This window comes from Neolamprologus brichardi, chromosome 9, assembly GCF_056152115.1.
Source record: "Neolamprologus brichardi isolate AB-2024 chromosome 9, ASM5615211v1, whole genome shotgun sequence".
In the NCBI taxonomy this organism is placed as follows: Eukaryota; Metazoa; Chordata; class Actinopteri; order Cichliformes; family Cichlidae; genus Neolamprologus; species Neolamprologus brichardi.
In genome coordinates, this window is record NC_142112.1 from 27,835,148 (window position 1) to 27,858,470 (window position 23,323).

The 23,323-nt window shown below is 40.8% G+C and overlaps 1 protein-coding gene across 2 annotated transcripts in view; it reads right to left on the reverse strand.

Moving 5' to 3' along the window:
- The window catches only part of tmem108 (transmembrane protein 108), a 57,767-nt gene that overhangs the window by 2,831 nt on the left and 31,613 nt on the right, over positions 1 to 23,323 (reverse strand). For both annotated transcript variants that reach the window (XM_006794978.3, XM_087846246.1), the window contains exons 2-4: positions 21,848 to 21,931; positions 3,437 to 4,651; positions 2,273 to 2,424 (exon numbers count right to left, since the gene is read on the reverse strand). In XM_006794978.3, the coding sequence (XP_006795041.2) occupies positions 2,273 to 2,424; positions 3,437 to 4,651; positions 21,848 to 21,887 (1,407 nt within the window). In that variant the 5' untranslated portion in view covers positions 21,888 to 21,931. The remainder of the gene's footprint in view (positions 1 to 2,272; positions 2,425 to 3,436; positions 4,652 to 21,847; positions 21,932 to 23,323) is intronic.

The window sequence follows — 23,323 nt, forward strand, 5'->3', positions numbered from 1 at the left end:
GAGGTGGTGCAGGAGGTCGTTTTGAAAAAGTCCTTTTTCATCCATTCACATCGAACTACAGGAACACCATCATCATCACCATCACCATCATCAGGTTTACAGTCATTTCTGTCATTTTCCTATAGCAGCAGGGAGGCTACAGTACGAGGCTTCTGCTCTACGGACACGTGTAAAGCTGTAAACAACACCTGGGTGTCACCAAGGGCATCCTACACACGATCCAACCTCAGCTTCCCTCTCCTGACACCTCCGACAGGCGGCAAAGGAATGCAAGTTGAGGAGGCAGAGGAATAAAATAAAGGAAACACACAGAGAAGATAATAAACATGCAAAGAGAGCAAGCAATGGTGCATAAAAATATACGGTTAAAAAGAATAGAGGGGGGAATTTGCAGAGAGAGTATAATATGCCTCTGTTATATCCCATCTTTTCCAACAGATGGCGCTGCCATGCACCTAAAAACAACATATTGCACTTTCTGCTTTGAGCTGGACTTGAGCCTGCAAAGCTTTATGGGTTGTTTTCCTCAGTTTTGAATAAATATGAATGGGTTAGTTAAAAATAAAATAAAATAAAATTGCATGCTGCCTAAAAATTTCCAAGCCCCCTTTAAAAAGCACACCGATTAGGGGAATGCGTGTAAAATTGTCATCATTAAGTGCAGAATATTTCTAATTAGTGGGAGACAGTAGCTTAAAAATGACCTGGTTTGCAGATTTTACAGTGTAAAAGATTTATATCACTTTATTAAAAACCTGGGAGCTTCTGGCGTGGAGCGTGATATCAGATATAATGATTTGCAGAAGCAAAGAGGATACACAGGATTTAAGGAGTTTAAACTGTCAGATAAAAATCTTAGGTCAAATATGTTGGACATGTTATATTTATAGGCAATGTCTGACGAATTATAGGAAAGTGAGTTTACGGAAACTTCATGTAGCTTATGGACGACGCCGTGAGGTCAATACTGAAGAATCCAGATTTGTCTTTATCTTGTGTTATGTGATTTGTTTTGTTTCTACGGACTATAAGTCTGGAATGAATAAAGATTGAATTCATGCATAAGCACTATTTTAAACAAACTAATGATATAATACAGTTGGGAACAAGATGATTTTACCAATCCCAAAGCTACTTACAGCAAAAAATAAGTGGGAACACGTGTGCAGAAAGATTAAGCTGTGAATTTACTGAGTAAATGAAAACGCTGCCAATTACTAGAATTTCTTGGTTCAGAAGATTTCTACCAGAGCTCAAAGCGACATGAGAATTAAAGAGACCAAAGTTTAGCTTGGATTATTCATTTGTTCACAGCAAAACATAAAATACGTAACATGACGGAGAAGGAAAGATATGGAAGACATGTTATTTACCACAAGAAGATGATACAGACCTTTTAAAATGAAAAAGCAGACCTCATCAGCTGCTGTTTTATTGATCTGTGAAGCCTAAATGTGCTTTTCTGTTCTGTAAAGCAATTTTTAAAATAATATAAACGCATCATTGCTTCAAAGATTTTTTTATGTAGTCAAAAATCCTCAACCAGACCAAAAACATTATAAAAAACAGCTCATTTTATTAAATAAACATATGTGGAAAAACCCGATCATTAAATTTCATCATTAAATGAGTCTTTCTAATATTTTGAGAATGACTGAAGATCTTTGATCTTTCTTAAGGTTTATTTACTGATTATGCTTGACAGATTTTTGTCTTTTATTTACATTTTTTTGTCTGCAGTAATCTGAAGCACCTGCAGTGGGTCCCACCACTCGTGTTTATGAAACACTGATCTTGGCTTATTAATGCTTTTCTTTTAAACAGATTTCAATATAATGAATGCTTGTTGGATGCCTTAAAAATATCAGAAAATTAACTTTAAATCTTTGGATTTTTATATACTTTTGAGCATGCACAGACCAATATTATTGATAAATATAACTAAATTGATGCTTCACTGAAAGTTGCTGCTGTAAGTTTAAGTGAATACTTGATGTGAAGAACTGTCTAAGAATCAGATGCCCTGAGGAAAAATTTGTCTTTTGCTTGTTCCAAATAGCATCCTCGTTAATCGCAGCGGCACAGTGGCTTCAGAAGGCCTCGGGGCTTGCTGACAGGGGAGATTGGACATGGATCCTCTTGTTGTTTCCATATTCATTAAATGCATTCTGCTGACTGATAGCGAAACATCAAGTAAATGTGCGGCCTCTTTAAGTGTGTGCAGTGCAGAGCAGTAACAGAAAGGCAGCCTAACAGTGTCAGTAGTTTGTACCTCACTCTCCAGAGTGTGTATCTCTCTGGGCAGCTCCACGGCGTGTCTGCTGAAGTAGTCCATGGTGATGGCGTTGTTCCAGTAACTGAGGTTGTTCTCCTGACTTGAAGACTTTTTCTTCCTCCTCATGCAGCACACAGTCAACAGCACAGCTACAGCGGGCAGAGGAAAAAAACGAGGCTTAGCACAGAAATGGGAATAGCTGCTGCTTCAAAAAGCCTCTGAAATCACCCACACCTGCTGCTCGGCAAGAGCCTGTCATGTTTCAGGACAACATGCTGCAGTTGGAAATCAATACTGCAAATTCTGAGCTGCCAGTCGTTTGGTGAAAATATACGACAAGGCTTTCAGGAATCAGAAAGTAAAAGTACTTCATTTTCAGTGGACTGGAGTGCACAAAATTATATTTTGCCTTGGGTGGAATAGCTTTTCACCAGTGAAAACCTTTTAAACCAAATTAATTTCATAAGGAACGGCCCTGAAGTGTAACTGGAGGCTGCCAAAAGGGATTCTGGGAAATCTAGAAGCTGACTGAGATAAATGAAGACAAGAAAAGTCAAAACTTAAGAATGAATTAAACTCACTTCAGAAATGTAATAAAATGACTAATAATGGTTAAAATATGCATGTGTTATAACAATGTGATCTACAATATAAAATACTGTGACCTGGTGCGGTGTCATTTTTTCCAATAGTGAGATGAGAGGATTAACACACAGGCTGCTGCTGAACCATTAAGGGTTGAGCACAAGCACATTAAAAACCAAAAATCCCACAAGATGTTACCTTTTAAATGATTTTCATGCAGCTTTTCTTAAGCTTTTTAACTATGGCATGCGTAAGCTTAAATTGGATGAAAGAAGGTGGAAGCTAAATCGATAAAAAACAGGTCACCACAAGCAGGTGAATGTAAAGAGGTTAAATATGAATCTCTAGCCACAACCAAACAAGGGAAACCCACTAACTTAGATATGCCTATCAAACTAAGGCCATTTCCCTTTTTCTTCCCACTCTTTATGTGAAACTAAACTTCTGTGGCTTCTTATTAAATATACAAGTGTGAAGGTGGTATAAACTCTCTGCAGTAAAGCAGACGATTGAGACCATTTCTTTCAGACAGAATGTGACTCTCTTTGTTTTCCAAGCTGCTCTGGTTTTACTTACAACACGAGGACACGAGCACACTGATGGCCAGCACGATCCACACGATGGCCATCCTGCTAAAGCAGATGTCCTTTTGGGATGACGTGGAGTCGATAGCAGTGCCTGGATTGTGGCCAGGTGTTGGAGTGGTGATTGGCAACGGTGTGATCTGGAAGTTCCCGCTGGTTGTGGAAGTGGGCTCTGAGCTGTTTGCCTGCTGTTCCATCTCGACTGATGTGCTCTTGGAGAAGTGCTCCCCATATGCTGTTGCATTCCCTAGCAGGTCAGTGCTGTTACCTTGAACAGAACCTTGAGACTGACTTTCCACAGTGGTGATGTCGTTCGCTGCAGAGCGAGTGGCTGGCGTGAGTGTTGAATTCTGTGTTGTGACGCCCGTCACGGTGGACAGGGCGATGGACGCAGTGAAAGTTTGATTCTGTGGTGGGCTCTTAACAGTGACAACCAACTGAGCAGTGGGGGGCTCATCCACTCCATGCACCTCGCGAAGGGTGATGGCGTGGTGCGGGGATCCTACAGCATGATTCCTGAGTTTCAGGCCTCGTGCAGCATCAGCATCGACTGAGAGTGAAGAGGGGGGCTGCAGGCGTGGAGCATACCGCTGCCCGAGTTCCTCTACACTCAGCTTCTGAGGCCCTGTGTGGTTTGCATCGAGTGCATCCCCTTTTTCTGCTCCAGAGCTGGACAGAGGTGCCAGGGGGTTTGGGGCCCCTATAGCAGCAGATTCCACATTTATATTTGGCCTCTCTGCATTAAGAAATTTAGGACTGCTGCTGCTGCTGGCCTGGTTCGTGCTGACTGTAACTGGGTTATGGGCCCTGACCAATTTGTGCAATTTGAGACTTCTGTTTACAACATCAGAGCTGGGCTCTTTGGGGTGATTCACATGACTGCCAGTGCTCACAGTGTTTGGGGTGACTCTGTCATAACTGGGAGGATCCTCACGAGCTAAGTTGGAAGCTTGGGCAAGCCGATGCAAGTGTAAGGGGGGAAGAGCAGACGTAGGAAGGAGGGCATTTGTGGGTTGCATGCCTTTGGGTGACCATTCCCCGCTACTCGACCCCTCCTGATGCCAGTCCAGGGGTGGAGGTTTGGGTGAGGACAGGGGACTGCTGTGTGTGACTGCCATGTAGACAGAGTCCTGGGATGTGTGGCTGAGGTACAGCTCCTGTGCTGATGACACCAGTCCTGCTGGCAGTGCTAGGAATGCTAGAACACCTGCAGACGCAAACAGAATAACATAGAAATCCTTTTTAGTCTCTTGAACTCTTGATTGTTTCCTGTAAAGTTGATTTTTTAAAACTCTTTTCTCCTGTGCATTTTGTTTAGCAAACCTTGATGAAGCTGCAGCCCTGCGGCTATAACTGACTGCTCGGCTGTTTAGTTGAGACGTGTGGCATTGTCTTGCATTCATTATGCTTCTTAGCCTTTAATCTACTGAAGCATTATGCGTGTCAGTCACCTAGTTTAACTAGATTGCTTTATTAACTGCATTATTCACTAGAACAGCGCTACTGCGTGTATCTGTGCATGGATAAGGTGGCAGCTGGGACAGAGAGGATGCTTCTCTCCTTGGACACGCAGTTCTCTTGTAATAAAACAGTAAGATATAGCTGCAAATAATATTCTTAGCAATCCAGTTTCTATAAATGTTCTTGTTTAAAGCAAGACATCAGGAAAAAAACAAGTTTTCTCATGTGTAAGTCATTAATTTGTCCTTTCAGACAACATTTAGAGTTTATTTTTTAACACATTTACCATTGGACAGTCGCACAAAATACCTGAGTAACCAGTAAAGTACCACATCTATATTAGTTAGTCCATCAGTTAAAACTTGGTTATTTCCTAATTTATGAAGTGTTAAAAAGAGATATTAAAAAATTCCCTCTGTATAAACCTTTGAGTTTCGAATCTCAACAAGCTGAAACTAGAATTTTTAACCTTACTTTAACCAAAGTTTATGGGAAATTATGCACTCTGGTACATTTAAATATATAAGGTCTCATTTGCATATTTAGACATGACATTTAAAAAAAAAAAGAAAAATAGTAATAGAAAAAGATGATTTATCATAAAGAAAAAATGCTTACTCTGTTTACCTCTTACATTGACCTTTGTCATCATAAAATCGAGTCAACAGTCAGATGGTGAAATGTGTCATGTTAGTAGACATAATGACTTTTAATGATTTTCCTACAATTAATACAGTAGATTGATTTATGACAGTCTCAGTGTCAGTATGGCCTACTTAAAATGCTAAAGCCATCTCTAAGAGCTTGACAGATTTGCTTTCTCAAGCTCAATCCCGTAAGGAGGCTGCGTAGTGACAAGACATTAGCAGGTGCCAGTGGGGAATAGTGTTATCTAGACAGCTAGAAAGTCATAGAGGGAGGAATGTGAAAGGCCTTATTAATTTCCACATTAACTCTCTCCTTTCCACCCCTTATTTATACTTAATCACAACTAATCCGACACATTAGCAGAGTCCCCACTGTGCAGACTCTATACATCCAGACAACAGACTACACAGCAATAAATATCATCTAAATTCTTGTCTGGTATACAGTCATAGCACAAAGAAAGCACAACACGGTCTTCAATTTGAAGGTTTTACATATAAAGACATAATAAAAAGCATCTGGTCCTTAGCTGGTCTTATAATTAGATAAATATAGCCTCAGATAAATTGCAAAACAAGACATATAACAGTTTCTGAAAACCTAAGAACATCCTCATTGCCTCCAAAGGAATTAAGACTAGGTAGAAGCCAGAAGCTGCTAATTAAATACTCTTGATTAACTGTTAATCAGCAAGTGTGAGCATCTTTATGAAAGCAGAACATCTTGTCAGATGCTAGGGAGGCATGAGAAGCAACTGGTGCCGCCCATCAATCTGGGAAAGGTTAAAAGGCCATTTCCAAACAATGTGAAGTCCATAACTCTACAGTTAGAAAAAGATTATTCACCAGTGGGAAACATTGAAGACAGTTTACAATCTTTGCAAGAGTGCACATCCCAGCAAATTTACCCCAAGGCCAGACACTACAAAAAACAAAACCCACAAGAACTACATCTCAGATTCTAAATTCCTCAGTTAGCGTGTTAAATGTTAAAGTTCATGAAATTACAATTAGGAAAACAATAAAGAAGCATAGGAAGGGCTAGGAAGGGTTGGCAGAAGAAAGCCGCTTTTTTTCTAAGAACATGGCAGCACAGCTTAGGTTTGCAAAGTTGCATCTGAACAAACTACAAGACTTCTGGAACAATGTCCTTTGGATGGATGAAACCCATGTGGAGATGGCTGGCCATAATGCACAGCACCACACTAGCCAAAAACCAAACAGCATATTGGCACAAACACCTAATGCCGACTGTCAAGCACGGTGGTGGAGGGGTAATGATTTGGGCTTGTTTTGCAGCCACAGGACCCAGGTGCCTTGCAGTCATTGAGTTGAAGTCCTTTATATAGTTAAGTAAGTAAGTAAGGCAAAAAGTTATTTAGAATTTTTCAAGACAAGAATCACAAAGTGTTTCACAAAAAAAAAAAAAATCCAGGGCATTTAAAACAACACAGACAAAAAGTAAGACAAATGCAATTCACAGATCCACAGAGTCCACAGATCTTAAGCTAAGCAAAAAGAGTTCTTGTCCGGTGCTTGTCCACGAAGAGCTCTAAAAGTCAGAACCAGAATCTCAAAATGGACTCCGAATTCAAAGGGGAGCCAATGTAGCTGTATTAGCAACGGTGTAACATGCAAGTACGTAGAAGATTTGGTCAGAAGCCTATCTGCGGCGTTTAAACAACCTGCAGACGTTCCAAGGAGTTTTTGCTTAGACATATAAACAATGAATTACAGTCTGCTTGGCCCAATGCACAATGCACAACAGCAAATCTGCAGAAAGGATGAAAAAGAAAAGAATCAAAGTGCTGTAATGGCCAGTCAAAGTCCAGACCTCTACCTGAAATGAAATGAAGTGAAATGCTGGGAACTTTAGAGACATAAACAAATGCCTGTGAAATACTGAAGCTATGGTGTACAGAAGAGCGGTACAGAAGAGAACAACTATGTGAGAGACTGATAAAGTAATACAAAAAAAGAATTACTTCTGCTAAAGGTGCCTCTACAAACTACCAAATCATAAGTGGTGTTTAGTTTTTGACACAGTGCTTCTCCAGTTTGATGAATATGTCATGGTGTGACATTTCATCCGTGGTTGATCATCTGAGGTTTATTTACCTTATTTTAAAATCTGTTAAGGACTAGATCAACTATATCTAGATCATTAGGAATGGGGATGATTTCTTTTTAAAAAGACTGCACGTTAGTGTGTTTTAGTCACGGTTACTGAAATAGGGAAGCGATTAAGTTAGTCTGACACCAACCACTGGCTTATTGCTTTAAGGTTAAGACCAGCATTACTTAACATTTATCTTAATGACAACAAATGCCACAAACAGACCATTATCAGTGTGAGATCACTCTTCAACTTCTCAGACCTGTCTGTGGCACTTGGGTCAAATGTCATTCCTTCCGTCTGTGGATGTCCAAAGTAGGAATGTCGAAAGATTCCCTAAACACTACCACTGAACACTCAAGGAATAGTGTATTTGATAGAGGCCATATATATATAAAGTGGGGTTTTATGTTGGTTTTTTTTTTGTCATTAATAAGAAAGCATGTCAGCTTATTTTAGTGGCTCCTTTGAATGTTTCTACCAGTTTATGGTAAATCGAGTGCTGTGACACATGCGAATGAGCTCTATCAGGCTTTAGTGGGATCAGATTTGACTGATTACACTAACGTGCAATCATTCACAATCTTTTATTAAAAACTGGTTTAAAGATTCGACGGGAAAAAGGAAAATACAATATGTTTATTCTGTTTAAATCTTATTCAATTTTTATGTCTATTATAACGTTACTAATATGCAATGGTCATGCTGATGACAAACGAAAACCTCAAACAGCAATAAAAATGGAAACAGCATGTGTACACAGGCAGAGCTGTAGACCCTCAAGCAAGTAAATTTGAGGTTAATTCATTAAAAAAATACCTCAAAACACAGTCACGAGGTACTAATATGACTGAGAGGTTATGGCCATCATTAAGGAGCAATGGAAAAAGACAGAAACAGAAATCTGGATAGAACGTACAACAAAGAGCTGCAGTAAGAGATCAAATATTATTAGTAGTATAATTTATTCGCCACAGGAATATTTTTTCCATTTTCTTCCACGAGGGGTTTAAAATACACTCGGGCAGAACCCCAAAGCACTGACTATTTAAACTCAGCCTCTGAATCATTAATCATATTCCTCCATACTCAATCACACAGACTTGCAGGAGAGAGGGTCCAGGCACTGCCTTCCATTAACCAGGACTGTCACGTCTCTAATCCACAGAGCCCGCCCCAGACCAATGTCTGGGGAGACAACACGCGGGGCCATTGTTGATTTATGGATGCTCTATTTTTCCTCAAATTATCTTTTAAGCAGGAGAATAAAATGCAGCCTGTCAACTGTAAGGTGTTTAGTCTTTTGCTGATGCTGGGTAATGTGAATCGTGTGCATATTAGGACAAAAATCAACCTCCGAAACGAGGCCGAATGACTGAATCGGGACGAATTAAATAGTGACTCCTTGGATAGGAAGGTGTAAGATGTCTCCGTGCAAACTGAAACCACGTAGATGCAAGAAGGCTTTAAATAAGGAGATAAAAGAGGTAACGGAGGCCGATTAAGAGAGAGGATGTTTATCGTGACAGGGTCTGGCTTGAGTCATGCCTTCAATCAGTACACAAGCCTGGCTGTCACAACCCGGCAACCTGACACGCTGCTGCTGAATAAAACATAGCGTCCTTTTATAAAGTTATGTCAGAAATGAACAAACTAAATGCACTGGCACAGATTCTCCCAGCTAGTTCAAACATGGGCTTCTCTGATCTGTAACCAGCATGGAGATTAATATTCATTTAGGACTTTGCAGTTTAGTCGAATTATATTTTATTAAACATCACATCTAAAATGTGAAAAGGGCCAAAACTGATTTTTTTTTTTTTAAAGTTAGCATGCACTGATGTCTGACTGCCCAAATATTAATTAGTGCAGGACACAAAATGAGGTCAACCTTTAGATTCTGTTTTAGAGGTTTTATGATTTATTAGCTTTTCTGAGTGACGCTCTTTCTGATGTAACCCTGACATTTACTTTTATCATTACTGGGGACCAGTATGCTTTTATACTGGTGGATTCTCATATTAAACGTGGCTAAAGGTTCAAATATTAAGGTCAGTGTAAGCCGACCTGCTGTAAACACTCTACACTTGGCTCTGTATGATGTCAAAGAGAGGATTCCCTTAATGTCATCGTGTCAGGTGCAGAGCTCTGTCCTCCAGTGAGGGGCAAAGAAAGTTGGCTAAAATGGATCAGGTGGCCAAAGAAGGCAGCAGGCAAGCTTCCAATTCTGTGATCATGTGAGATGAGAGAAAAAAAACATTACAGGACTCCTTCAAGGCTCTCTAATTGAAATTAGTTTTGTGTGGCAAGGTGTTTCAGTGGCTAGCACTACTGCCTCACAGCAAGAAGGTTCCTGATTTGAGTCTGTGGCCTTCCTGTGTGGTTTGCGTGTCCTCCCTCTGCCTCCATAGGTTTCCTCCAACAGTCCAGAGAAAATTTAACTGGTGATCCTAAATTAGCCATCGATGGGCAGAATCAGAGCTCTGAATGGTGCAGAGAAATGATACGTGGTGGAGTTTCTTACCGAACCAGAAGAAGTACAACTCAATAGAAAGGAAATAGATTTATTTGGAGTGACTGCATGAAGAGTCACTGCTGCTGAGTTTCTTTGAAATACATTTCAAACAACTTCAATTTAGTGGCATTATATTTAAAAGAAGACGGGCATCTCCACAACAGTTATCTCCAGATACCAAAAAATATCAAAACTGGACAGCTAGCAACAAAACAATTCAAATAGTGCCAGAGGCCAGAGGAAAACAGATATTCGATTTTGTGGGGAGCAGTCCCCCTAACCTTGATAAATAACCCTGTGTGCACAAGGTAAAAACATTTATGAGACCCCCATGGCAGATAACTTATGCAATAACTTATGCTATATTGTGGCTGAAGCTTTGCCTGTGCATAATTAATACATTATTATGAACAAGGTGGTTTGTAATACTAAGAAATCAATGGGCAGCCACCAAAAAGGCTTTACTGCACCTCAGCACTGATCGTTGAATCTGCAGGTCTCTGCAGGAGGAATTCTTACATTATTCCATCATTTCGCTTTGATGACTGTGCTGCCAAACACGTCAGTCCAATACAGTTTAAATCTGGGGATGTCCACAACACACTCATCAATCCATTCTGTGCTCGGGCTAGTTTTAAGGGTTAGTTTGCAGTGATCCTCACAGCAAATGAGAGCCAACAGGTCCCCTCATTGTTGACTGCTTTGGATTTTTACATTTTGTAATATTTTTATGCAGTATAGCATAAACTGACTTTCTTATTAAACAGTGGTGTGTTTGTGGTTTGAAAAAAAAAGAGCTGAGACATGAGGAGCACCTCCAACGTCTTGCTTGTTGCTGTATCCCTGAAACTGACTCTTCTGTGTTCAGCTGAAGACTAAAAGTAGCAGCAGTTAAATATAAAAGCATACACAACGACACAGCACGGCTGAAAGAAAATGTCGGCACTCCAACTGATGGTTTAGCCTTATTGGGCAGATTTAATAGGAATAAAATAAATGGTGATGGGGTAGTATGTTTATTCCTTTCTCTCTGAAATAGACTTTACATAAACCTAGATTACACAGGAAAGTTACGTGTTTAAAAACAGGAAATATAATAATATAATAAGTGAGTTATCGTGTTTTCTGCCCTCTGCTACACCTGCATCTTTATTTTTTTTCTGAAAACAGGAAATCCACCTATTCCTGACCTGTACAGTCTGTGTTGTTGGATTTCTGTGTCTGCAGTGATTACATGTACCTGCTTGTTTTTACACATACACTGTGCTGCACACTGAGCCAAATGGGTGTAATTTGTCACGACGGCTGTGTGTCCGACTGATGGAGAGAGAGTGTGAGCAGGCAGAGAGCCTGGACTGGCCTCCACAAAGACACATAGAGGGGTATTAACAAGAGAAATTATTGAAAAGACCAGGGAAGTAACCTTAGCTTCACAGACATCCATTACTGAGTAGAAGCACTGAAAAGAAGACGAGAATACGGAGTGCAAAGAGGGAAAAAAGGGTGGAAAATGTGCGAGTGGGCCTGATCGTGCACCTTTTCCTGTGTGTTTGATCACGCTAAGACGTGGACAAAAGCAAAAAGGTTAGACATGAAAAACTGAGCTGGAGCAGGGCACACAGAGAAGCATTTGTCATAGTCAGCGGCACCCGTTTACTCAGCATGATTTTTTTCCCCTCCCACCCTCGTGCATGTTGGCTGTTTTCAGTCTGACATGATATTTTCTCGCAAGCAGAAAAACACCCACAAAAGGAGTCAGACCACTTTCAGCGGCGATGATGAAAGAAGGAGTGAGGAGGCGAGTGCGGAGTTTGAATCTTCGCTGGTGAACTGAGGCTTTTTCTCCTTTCACGAGGAGGAGCCCGTTTATCACTCGCACCAACCTGTTGCCTTCGCTATCTATGTCACTCAGCCGATCACCATCAAGAAAAGCACATGCTAATATCATGAAGACAAATAACGGCCCGGCTAAAACTACTGCGAGACTGTGCCCTCGTTTATTTGACTAATGGTGTCAACCTGTTTTAAATTACCAAAGCGCAGGGTGTACAGAGGCAGAGAGGGAGGGAGGGGCAATTTATGCAAGAAAACCTGCTGAATTAGGGCTCTTTTGAGTGCATAGGAAAACCGGTGACATTTGCTGAAGTCCTCCATTGAAGCCACGAGGGACATCAATAAATCATGTTGCAAAGCAGGCACCTGTGCGCTGATCCAAAGCAGGCTTTGTCCCACTCCTCATTCACAATTAGATTGAGAGGCCAAAGCCTCTGACACCCAATCTAAAGTTACACTGTGATAACCTAACATTTGCTCCTGAAGCTGAGGAATCCTGCCTTATGTTTTGAAGCCACTCATAAGCTAAGACTTCAGTCCCATGGAACAATAATCTTCAGGTGCAGTGCATCGTGAATCTTCCGGCTTAATCAATCATACCGATGCACTTAGTGTGCGGCATGCAGGCTATCAGTGCTTATGCACCAGCCTGGCTGCATGATCAATCCTAAAGGGGTGGGGGGCTACTCGCAGAGGAGGCTGGGATATTTATCTTTCTTTCCAGGGGTCACCTCCTGCTACGTGCAATGGAGAATGATGTGGCTATGACGTGTACGGCGACAATCTGCCTATGAAGCAGGTTCTGGAGGCAGGCTGGTTGTGCCGTATCTTCAGTGGGCAGCTGCCAGTGCCACTATTCAAACTGGAGGCTCTACAGGAAGCCAAAAATAGGAGCTGCAAAATCATCCATCAATAAGGCTCGTGAGTCGTGGTTCGTCAGGCTGTACTTCTGAAATCCTTCTGTTCTGTCATCTCCCTGCTCAGCAGCATAGCGGGGAGTAACAGAACAGTATACGCAGGGAACAAAAAGCCTAGATTCAATGAGAACCTAGACCAAGGTCAGGTTTATAAAGAAAACGAACTGCAGGGCAAAGTTGCATTAAGATAAAATACCTGACAGTACATTTTCTGTCTATTTTTGCTCTGGGTGCTGTTAAAAATAACTGTATAAGCAGTCTGTCTGTTATCCAATAGAAAAATAATTTGGGTGTAAACTGAATCCTTAGTTAATCAGTTAGGATAACATTTATTGATACCAATACTATTTTAACTTCATTTCGACTTTTCTGTCAGAAAACATTTTTTGTCTCTAAACAAAGTACAAAAGCGAACACCTGTGAAGTGATTTGTGACTCTCAAGGCTTTATTTAATACTTGAGAGGAAATAGATGAAAAATAAATATAAATATCAGCTATTTATATTTCCCACATAACATCACGTCACAGACTATTTTAGCTCCAGACTGTGGTGGTTCTAAAATGTCTTATATAGACAGTAGTTACCAAAATTATTAGATTAGAAAACTGTCAAAAACTTCGACAAAACTGAAAATAAGATTTTTATTTATTAGTTAAATAATGAAGTGAATTCATCTTTTTATACCCAAATATTGTGCTCAATTAAAGTCAAAAATTAATCAAGCACAATATTTAACTAAATTTTTCTCTTCAGGAATGCAAGTAAATAACTCTAAGTTGACATCTTAATAATAATAATAATAATTTGCTTAATTTCCAAACCCTACTTGTGGATTAACCATCACAGACACGTCAAAAATGATTTTGATTTACCAATACTGGTAATTTAGGGCAGCTGTGGCATAAACCTTACATTTTGTGCTGGTCTAATAAGTTTGTTAAACTTTGTATTTTGATTTGTAAACCAATAATCTGTCTAAATTTTCCTAGTTTCCAGCTTAGATAGCAGCTGTTTTACTTCAGAATTTCAAGAACTTGGTACATTTCAAAGGTTTTACTCCTTCATAAAAACCTCTTCAGAGCTTTTTGGTGTCAATTAGAATAAAAAAGGTTGAGCTGACATGTTACATGTCGCTCCTACAGGCCGATGACACGTGCAGGTGCACAGTGCTGTGCATGTCTGAGGATTACCCTTTGATGGCTCTGTGATCCACCTCTCTCATTCCTGTCATTAATTAAAGATGGAAAACCATTTACTGTCACACCGACGGCCACTATAAGATCACCAGTTACACTGACAAGTATCTTTGGACAGGTTCAAAGCCAGAGGCTTCTGCAGTAAGGCGACTGACGCACCACTGTGCTGCACAGCTATTTGTTATATTGGTTAATTTAACTACACTATTAAGGTTATTTAGTCTTCTCTGCTTTCTACCTTCTCTTAGTTTAGTCCAAGGTAAATGGACTGTAATTTATACAGTGCTCTTTTACTATCACTGTGAACCCAAAGCTCTTTTTACACTGCAAGCAGAATCCCCATACACATTTCCAATCTTCACCCAGGTAAACATCAGAGGGTACTTGGGGTTTAATATCTTGTCCAAGGACTGTTTGACCCGAAGCCCCGGGGTGTTTCTCAGGTTCCTCCTTAAAAATGACAGGCCCAAAGTGAATCAACTATTTCTCTGTGATTGCAAGCTCTGTGTAAACTATATTGGTATCAAAATAAAGCTGACACTTGTGAGACTTCATCAGCAGTGCAAGCATCACAGCAGAGGCCATTCTGTCAAACTAACTGAGGATAAGACACAGAAAAGTATAAAGGAGTTTTTCCTGGCTTGGTCTTTTATAGCATATAGCTCTCTTGAAAATTTGATGCAGTAGATCCTTTGGGGTTCAACAGGTTAATACAGAATTTGGGGGGATTGAACTGTCAACCTTCCTAATAATAGGCAACCTATTCTAAACTCTAAGCCTTTGGTTGGGGGTGGGAGCTCTGTGACTGGAACAAATAGAATTACTTGCACTATTGCACACTATCCACACATCTGTTAACCTATTTTTATTTACAAAAACAAACAAAGAAACAAAAAAAACAACAACTTCAGAGCAATTTCAGATTCTAAAGTCGACTTCTACAGTTGATTGAGCATAATTAGACTAGACTAGATTAGACTAGATAATTAGTCTTCATTAGACTTTATTGAAAAAGTGGTAAATGGGCTAGTTCTTTGCTGAATAATGCTTCTCTACTCTACGTGAACAATTTAAAGCACTTTATATAACATGCCTCACAAGCACTTTTTTCTGTCATCCACACATTCATACTCTGATGAATGCATCGGAAAGCAGCACAGGGTTCAGTATCTTGCCCAAGGATAATTAGGGATGGAGAGCCTGGAGCACTCTGGGACAGATCAGCCAACTTTCCAATTAGTAGATGGCCTGTTCCACCTCAGGAACAACAGGCTAAACCACAGGGAAAGTCACAAAAAGTCACACAAAAAGTGATGAGAAAAGAGTATTGGTACAAAGTTTTGACCCGCTTGTGCACAATTCCCTTGGAATCACAAGTTCTTTACAATCAAGCTGAACAAGCAGCAAAAAGAGAGACGTTTTTTGTATTCAAATGTTTTTTTTAATACATGTAAATGAAGTAAGTTTATTACAACCTTGGTTGAGATCTCTCTTTCTTTATAAGAGGTGCGGCAAAGGTTTTTTTTAAGTGTTGTTAGTCAGAAATAATGCCCGTGCTGCATTAACAACCATAAATCCACAAGCAGATTGTTTCTTTGTGATCTCACTGAATAAAATCATTAACCAAAATGTCTGATATGCAAATGTACAAGAACTAAAGGGAATTACTGTATGTCCACTATGTCTCGTAGTCTAATGGGATAAACGTGCCTAACTGCTGGTTTAGAAGCTCCAAATCACTAAACCACAGCCCATAATTAAAGATGTCCTCCACACCGCCCAGCCAACCCTCCGTGGATCATATTTAGCCTCATTTATGCTAATAAAAACCACTCCACGGTAGCAGACAGCCCTCTATGGGATTCCCCTTCAATCCTCTGGGGCAAACGAAGATGGCTTTATCTGCAGCTCTTATAAGAATACCAATGAGCCCATATCACACCACGCCAGCACACACACAGCACGGCTTGTCTCCCCCAGTATAAAATCAGTCCATATCTCAACTTTTGAGGAATAAAAGCTGACAGAGCCGAATCAAAGTAATCATAAAGCTTAAGAGAAGTTTTGTTAAAGGTAGTCCAAGCCTTTAATTTAAAGCTTTGATGTGCTGTCACAGAACCACAGAAACAGATCGGATCCATCAGTGTCAGGCGGACAAAACCCTTTATCAGCCGAGAGCTGTCTGACTAACTGCTGCTAAGATTGGATTATCTCGCCTGGACAGCGAGCCATCAGCCCCGACTGACTCAGTGGACCCACTGCACTTCTGTAACAGTTTCTAGTAGGCCGGCTGTGGTACTACTTCAATGTGTGCCACTACAGCTGCTATCATTGGTTACTGTACCTACGATACCACCAATATCTGCATCAATATAGTTGGTAATAATAAAAAACAAATAAAAAATAATAAAATAGAGTCTAAAACTATGAAGAAGTTTCACACCCCAGCTCCTCTGTGATTACTTCTTTTGAATTCGACCAAGTGGCCGCTTCTGAAGTTTAATAAGTTGGAGTTAAAAAGTGTCCGAAAGCTCCAGAATTGAGAATATATTCACAGAAATGTTGTAAGAAAAGTAAAGATCATTCCCAAAAGTGTGCTTACATTATATTAATAGAAGACAATAAGCATAAAAAAGCTGTGATGAGTATTGCTAAAGTATATAGTTAGGTCTGGATCAGGTGACCCTGAATCCTCCCTTAGTTATGCAGCAATAGGTGTTTGCTGCTGGGGGACTCCCATGATGCACTGATTATTTCTTCCTCAGTCACCTTTCTCACCCACTATGTGTTAATAGACCTCTCTGCTGAATCACACTTCTTATTAATCTCTGTTTCTCTTCCACAGCATGTCTTTATCCTGTCTTCCTTCTCTCGCCCCAACCGGTCGCAGCAGATGGCCCCGCCCCTCCCTGAGCCTGGTTCTGCCGGAGGTTTCTTCCTGTTAAAAGGGAGTTTTTCCTTCCCACTGTCGCCAAAGTGCTTGCTCATAGGGGTTCATTTGATTGTTGGGTTTTTCTCCGTATGTATTATTGTAGGGTGCACCTTACAATAGAAAGCTCCTTGAGGCAACTGTTGTTGTGATTTGGCGCAGTATAAATAAAATGAAATAAAATTGAATAGAATTGAATTAAATGTTAGTAAATCTTGAATTTCTCATAAATGACTGGACTCGTGTTGTGATTCTACCATACGACAAAATGCCTTCACAAATCATGGTTTAGTCGATCCATCAGAAAGTGAAAAGCAAGCAAAAACATCAAATAACAAACACACCAATGAAAAGAGGTTCATTAGCGCATATAGAAGTCATGAAAGTTCACCAGAGGCTTCAAACCACATGTAATAACCGGCAGGAAATCACTTGGATCAAATAAGATAAGATTATTTCCATAATCCCAGTGAGCGATGACATCCCTAATATAGCCATCTCACACGCACAGCTCCGGGTGTAAGTACAGATGCTCCACCCACCAGCTTTGTTTACGAGGGGCAGCCAATCAGAAGTAAGTTGGCTGTAAAAGGATGAACTGTGAATTATGCAAAGCGCTGATAGTGGAGTAGCCCAAGAATAACAAAGTCGAGCTGGAAATCAACATAATAAGTCCCCTCGGAGACAAGCTTAAGATCAAAATCGATCTGAAGTCTGTTTCATAAATGAGTGGAGCGGCTCAGCAGACAGATGAAATTGGGGTTGTACTGGGAACCAGATTGCAATCAGTGAAACGGAGTACAAGGAGGTATTTTAGAAAAACAAACCGCCACAGTATATAAAATTCCAAAGGAGAAAAAATGCTGATATACTCACTAAATGCTAATATGCTTTTACTGCATCTATTTGTCACTAATAATGCTGCAGTCCACCTCCTGCTGCCATTACACCTCCTTCTGCCCTTTAATATGTATGGTACTTCTATTCAGAGTTACACTGAGATGTTTTCAAAATGTTTTTTTTGTTCTGCAGCCCTCCTTTGTATCCGCAAGATACTTACTTTCACACAAAGGCAAAAAAAAAGGCACATGCCATGAGAGGAATCATGTGCCTAAAGCTGCTCAGTTAATCAGGAAAGCCACTCATTTTAGAATTAACATTTCTGTGACTCACAATAGAAGCTCAAACTTAGTATGAGCATTGAATTAGCTTGTCAGTTTGAATCTGTGTGAAAGGGCCTTTCAACTGCACTGCTGGAAAGCCGTTTTTATTGCTACAACTGCTAATCTCGCTCGTGACTTGGAAAACAAGAAAAATCCCGATATTCTTCATTTTGGAACGACATATGCGTGCGTATAAATAAAGTGGCATCTTTACAGTAGCACAAAGAGCCAAATTCCTTTGGTTTGCTTCTGGGTGTGTCCCAGCAGATAGATGAGGCACATCCTCTGGGACCTGTGGGACGGTCCCGGAGAAGGCTTCGATATGGGCAGGGCGGTGGAGAGGCGGAACAGGGAGGTCTGCAGATGTGGGCTCAGAGATAAGCGGCAAAGCTTGGGTAACAGGATAATGGCTTCCTGTTTGAATTTGAATTGTTTGTCAGCTTACAGCAGCTTTGAACGGGGACGTGTTTATCTGAAAATCTGGTGGAGAGAGAATGCGAAAACAAGAACAACAAAGGGTCCTTTTGCTGTTTACTGGGATAATGATTTAGCTTCGTCGAGTGTGACAGCAGCACCGCACCTGACAGGATGACGAGAGATTAAACAGGAAGTTGTCTGGAATCTGGGCGGAGCGCTGAGCAGCAAATCTGCAATTACACAGAGTCACAGACGCTGACAGCGTCTTCGAGAGAATTTTGGCATATTCACTTTGATAGTGGCTTTATAAAGATGACAAAGTATCCAACAGCACATTTCAAAAATACAAGACAAGAAGAAGTCAGATGGGAAGATTTCTCAAGCCCTGTGTACTCATTTACACATTGCTCCAACTGGCCTTTTTAAATTTTTATTTATTCTAGCTTTGGAGGCAAAAATTCAATTTTCTATAACAAATTGTGAGTCTCAGTTGTTTCAGATGTGTTCTTTCAGTACAACATGGTCATAGTAAGTAGTGCTGATAAAACTTCCTTCTCCGACACTCACTGTCCCGTTATAATATGGGATCATCTGTCCCAGTTCTTCTCTATCTGAAGCATCCCTGTTCATGCCTGCAGCCTTGAGATGTTAAGGCACATCTGTCTCTAGCAGATGGCTCATCCAGAGAGAGAAATGAGAAACAGACACAGGTGGGTCTCTCGTCTCTGCACACTTGATTGGGGAAACTCTAATGGAAGAGTTATGCGCTCGAGGAAATTCAGGGCTGGACTCGATCTCTGAATCGAGTCCAGCCCTCTCTCTCTGAATCTCCAACTGAATGCATGACAGCAAACTGAGCTTTAGATTTATCCATCCATCCATTCGCATCCGCTTATCAATTCAATTCAATTCAATTTTATTTATATAGCGCCAAATCACAACAAAAGTCGCCTCAAGGCGCTTCATAGATACAGAGAAAAACCCAACAATCATATGACCCCCTATGAGCAAGCACTTTGGCGACAGTGGGAAGGAAAAACTCCCTTTTAACAGGAAGAAACCTCCGGCAGAACCAGGCTCAGGGAGGGGCGGCCATCTGCTGCGACCGGTTGGGGTGAGAGAAGGAAGACAGGATAAAATTATCCTTTTCAGGGTCGCGGGGGGCGCCGGAGCCTATCCCAGCTGTCATTGGGCGAGAGGCGGGATACACCCTGGACAGGTCGCCAATCTGTCGCAGGGCCAACACACAGGGACAGACAACCATTCGCACTCACATTCACTCGCACATTCACACCTATGGGCAATTTGGATTAACCAATTAACCTATCCCCACTAAGTGCATGTCTTTGGACAGTGGGAGGAAGCCGGAGCGCCCGGAGGGAACCCACACAAACACAGGGAGAACATGCAAACTCCACACAGAAAGACCCTGGCCTGATGGTGAAATTGAACTCAGGATCTTCTTGCTGTGTGGCAACAGTGCTAACCACCATGCCACCGTGCTGCCACACATAAAATAAAAATCCACACAAACCTAGTCGACAACTTCAACTCAAACTTCTCCTTTTCCGGTTAAACGGCTGCAGGGTGACCTCCCTCCACCTCTGCACCAGCTTAAAGCACTCAGCTCACAGTGGTCTAGTCCAAGTTTATCACTTCTGAGGGATTGAGGCAGACTTGTCAGACAGCCTTGGGCTCCAGCGCCCTGAGGTGGAGCTTAGGGGTGAATACCAGATATCATCAGCCCTTTCAGCTAACAGTCCTGGAGCCTGGTGGGTTTCAGTGTGACCAACATGTTCCATATTCATGTGACATTCTGCGGCGGTAGCCTGCCAGAACTTTGTACATCGGGCCTTGATTCTATCCTGTGAATTTAAAACAGCACAGACCTAAACTATGACAATAACTAAGGGTGTCCAGCACTGTATGTACAGCATCTGATGTCCACAAACAGGGGATCCCTGACAGAATGGCCTTCAGCTATAGAGGAATTTATATAAATAATTTTCTTTTCTTTTAGAAGATAAGTTGCCAAGAGATGCAAGACTTAAAGTTAGAGAAATTATGAAAACACTGGAATAATTCACTGGCAAGGGATAAAGAAAGCTGCATTCTGGTAATTACCACATTACAACAGCTAACATCTGGAAAACTTAGATTTTCTCTGAACACTCCAATATAACCAATTTGGGAATAGCAGCATAGATATAAACTGTATATCAAAGATGGACGTAGCCCCCTTGACATTAACTGTTGGTTAGTGAATTAGAGTTTTAAGGCTTTTTATTTTGTAAATTCGCATTTGCTACATTGTCCACAAGTCCACATTTGGATGATAGGGTGAAGTGGTAGTGAAGTTATCAGCTAACACCAGACTCCAGACTATATAGGGGCATTACACAGAAATGAATACATGTTAATTAGTGGACTGGACTGCTTCTTGTATAATGCTTTTCCATTCTTACTGAGCATGCAAAGTGCTTTTGGACTATGAGCCAAACTCAGCTGCTCACACATATACAGACATCAAGCATTTGCATAAATTGCCAACCAACAACTCAGGATTGAGTATCTCGCTCAAGGATGCCTCGACATGCAGACCAGAGAAGTCTGAGAGTGACCTTCTGATTTTTGTATGCTACTTGGTGGTAGGATATAAATATTCAAAATGATATTTTGAATGCTATTTTAATTAAAAAGGTTCTAAAAGCAAAAATATAGTGAAGAAGTCAAATTCAGTCACTTGAGCGGTGATGTGACTGAGCAGAGAGCTAGTGGCTATACCCATCTGTACTTAATAGAGGCTGTAAAGCTTTGATACACTTTCAATAAATTAGTCTTTTTGTGAACATTCAATGTCCATTTCTGCTGTAAAGTTGAAAATGTTAACATTGGGAGTCTATAGGGAGAGCCTCTAGTGCCCACTCAAGCAAGTGCAGCTTTAAAATGGCTTAATTTTTCAGTCCTCTAGGTTAATGCTTGACTCTAAACCATTTTTTGCTTTCATTTTATCTTCACCTCTATGTTTCTATGTTAATGCTCCATATAAATCAAGCATGATAAAGCTGCAAATAAATAACCGGAATGTTTTAGAACAATTTAAAAAATGGTTGCTTTCTTCAAAACCAACCAATCTTTCTGTTTTGCATGTGAAACGTCGACTGGCTTGCTGGGCCTCCCTTTTAACCCCCCACAGGCTTTACTTACTCAGCAGCTGGCAGCGCAGGACCTGTAGGCTTGTCTTCATGGTATCATGTGATCCGGGTCCTCCTCCACAGTGCTCATGGTTCTCTGAGAGAAACACAGCAAAAAGAAAGCAAGGTGAGATGAAACTCAGGGCTTGGATATCAACTCGCATTTAAATGATCATTAAACGCCAGTGTGATAAACCATGACTATGTATGGATAGCTTTTAGCAGAACAGACAGGGGAAAGGACGAAATCGCAGACAACATCGTCCAGCTTAACCTTGACAGATTAATCCTTGTAATGACTGCCACCCAGCAGTTACACCTGTGAGAGCAAATGAATTACATATTTCACAAATCCAGGTAGGACTGCAGTGGTGGTCAGCCTCAATGGTCGGGCTTCAAATCAGCATTGGCATCCTGCAGGCTGTGCTGGTCAGTAAAACCAATTATGGGGCATTAAACATTGACCAGTGAGCCTTGTTCTGAGACAGCCACTGCGTGTGTGTCAGCGAGACCAGTACCCAAGGGCGCTCTTTAGGAGAATGACTCACTGATGGCCTTCTGCTAAATAAAAGGCCATATACACACACATATCTCTATTCACCCCTGGAGGAGTGTGCGCATGTTCACGTTTGCCTCCTTTTGTGGATAGGCCCCCTCCAGGTTCAGGGCTCTGCTTGCGGGCAACCTGTGCTTCTGTGGGAGACGTGTGAGATAAGAGGGACGGATAACAAAAGCACACTTTATTTCCCATAAATGTAGTCCCACTCAGAGAAATGAAAAGAGACAACACATTACATCTGAGTCATCCAGTTTATCGCTGTCACTGGAGAACATTTTAATGCTTGTAAACTAGTAGAGACCATAAATCTGAATGCAACCTTAAACAATTTTATAATTTATTAAAAAGACTGTTAAGTAACAGGTAAGGAAGCAACAGATACATAAAATAATAGATACATAGATGGATGTTTTTTGTAATATATTATATGACATTCAAATATTTAAATTGCATTACAGCTGTGTTGTTAGAAGGATGCTTATATTGATTGACAGCCGGGTGCTAATAGCTGTCTGCTAGGCTAGCAAACAGCTAGCAGATGTAATATCTTAACTGTGTTTGTTGGTGTCATTTTGAGTCTTTTTAATGCAATTATCTGACAAATAGCATGGTTTACCTTCTAGTCACTGTTGCTAACAGACTGTTTAAGAAGTCTGTGCTTCAGTTTTATTTGATTAGTGTATTAACTAGCGTCAGTTAGCAGATGTGATGCACCTGTATAGATGGACACAGCTTGCTAACCAAGCCTGCTAGTGTTAGCTAAACATTAGCAGGCACAACATTTACAGAAAAAATCCTAAACAAGAGAAATCAATGGCTGGAGCAGTATGGCTAAAGTTTTAAATAGAGCCTATATGTGGGATCAAAAAATAAATATATATTGTAAAACATACACACTTAGCATTAGTACTCCAGTACTGTTAAGAGACT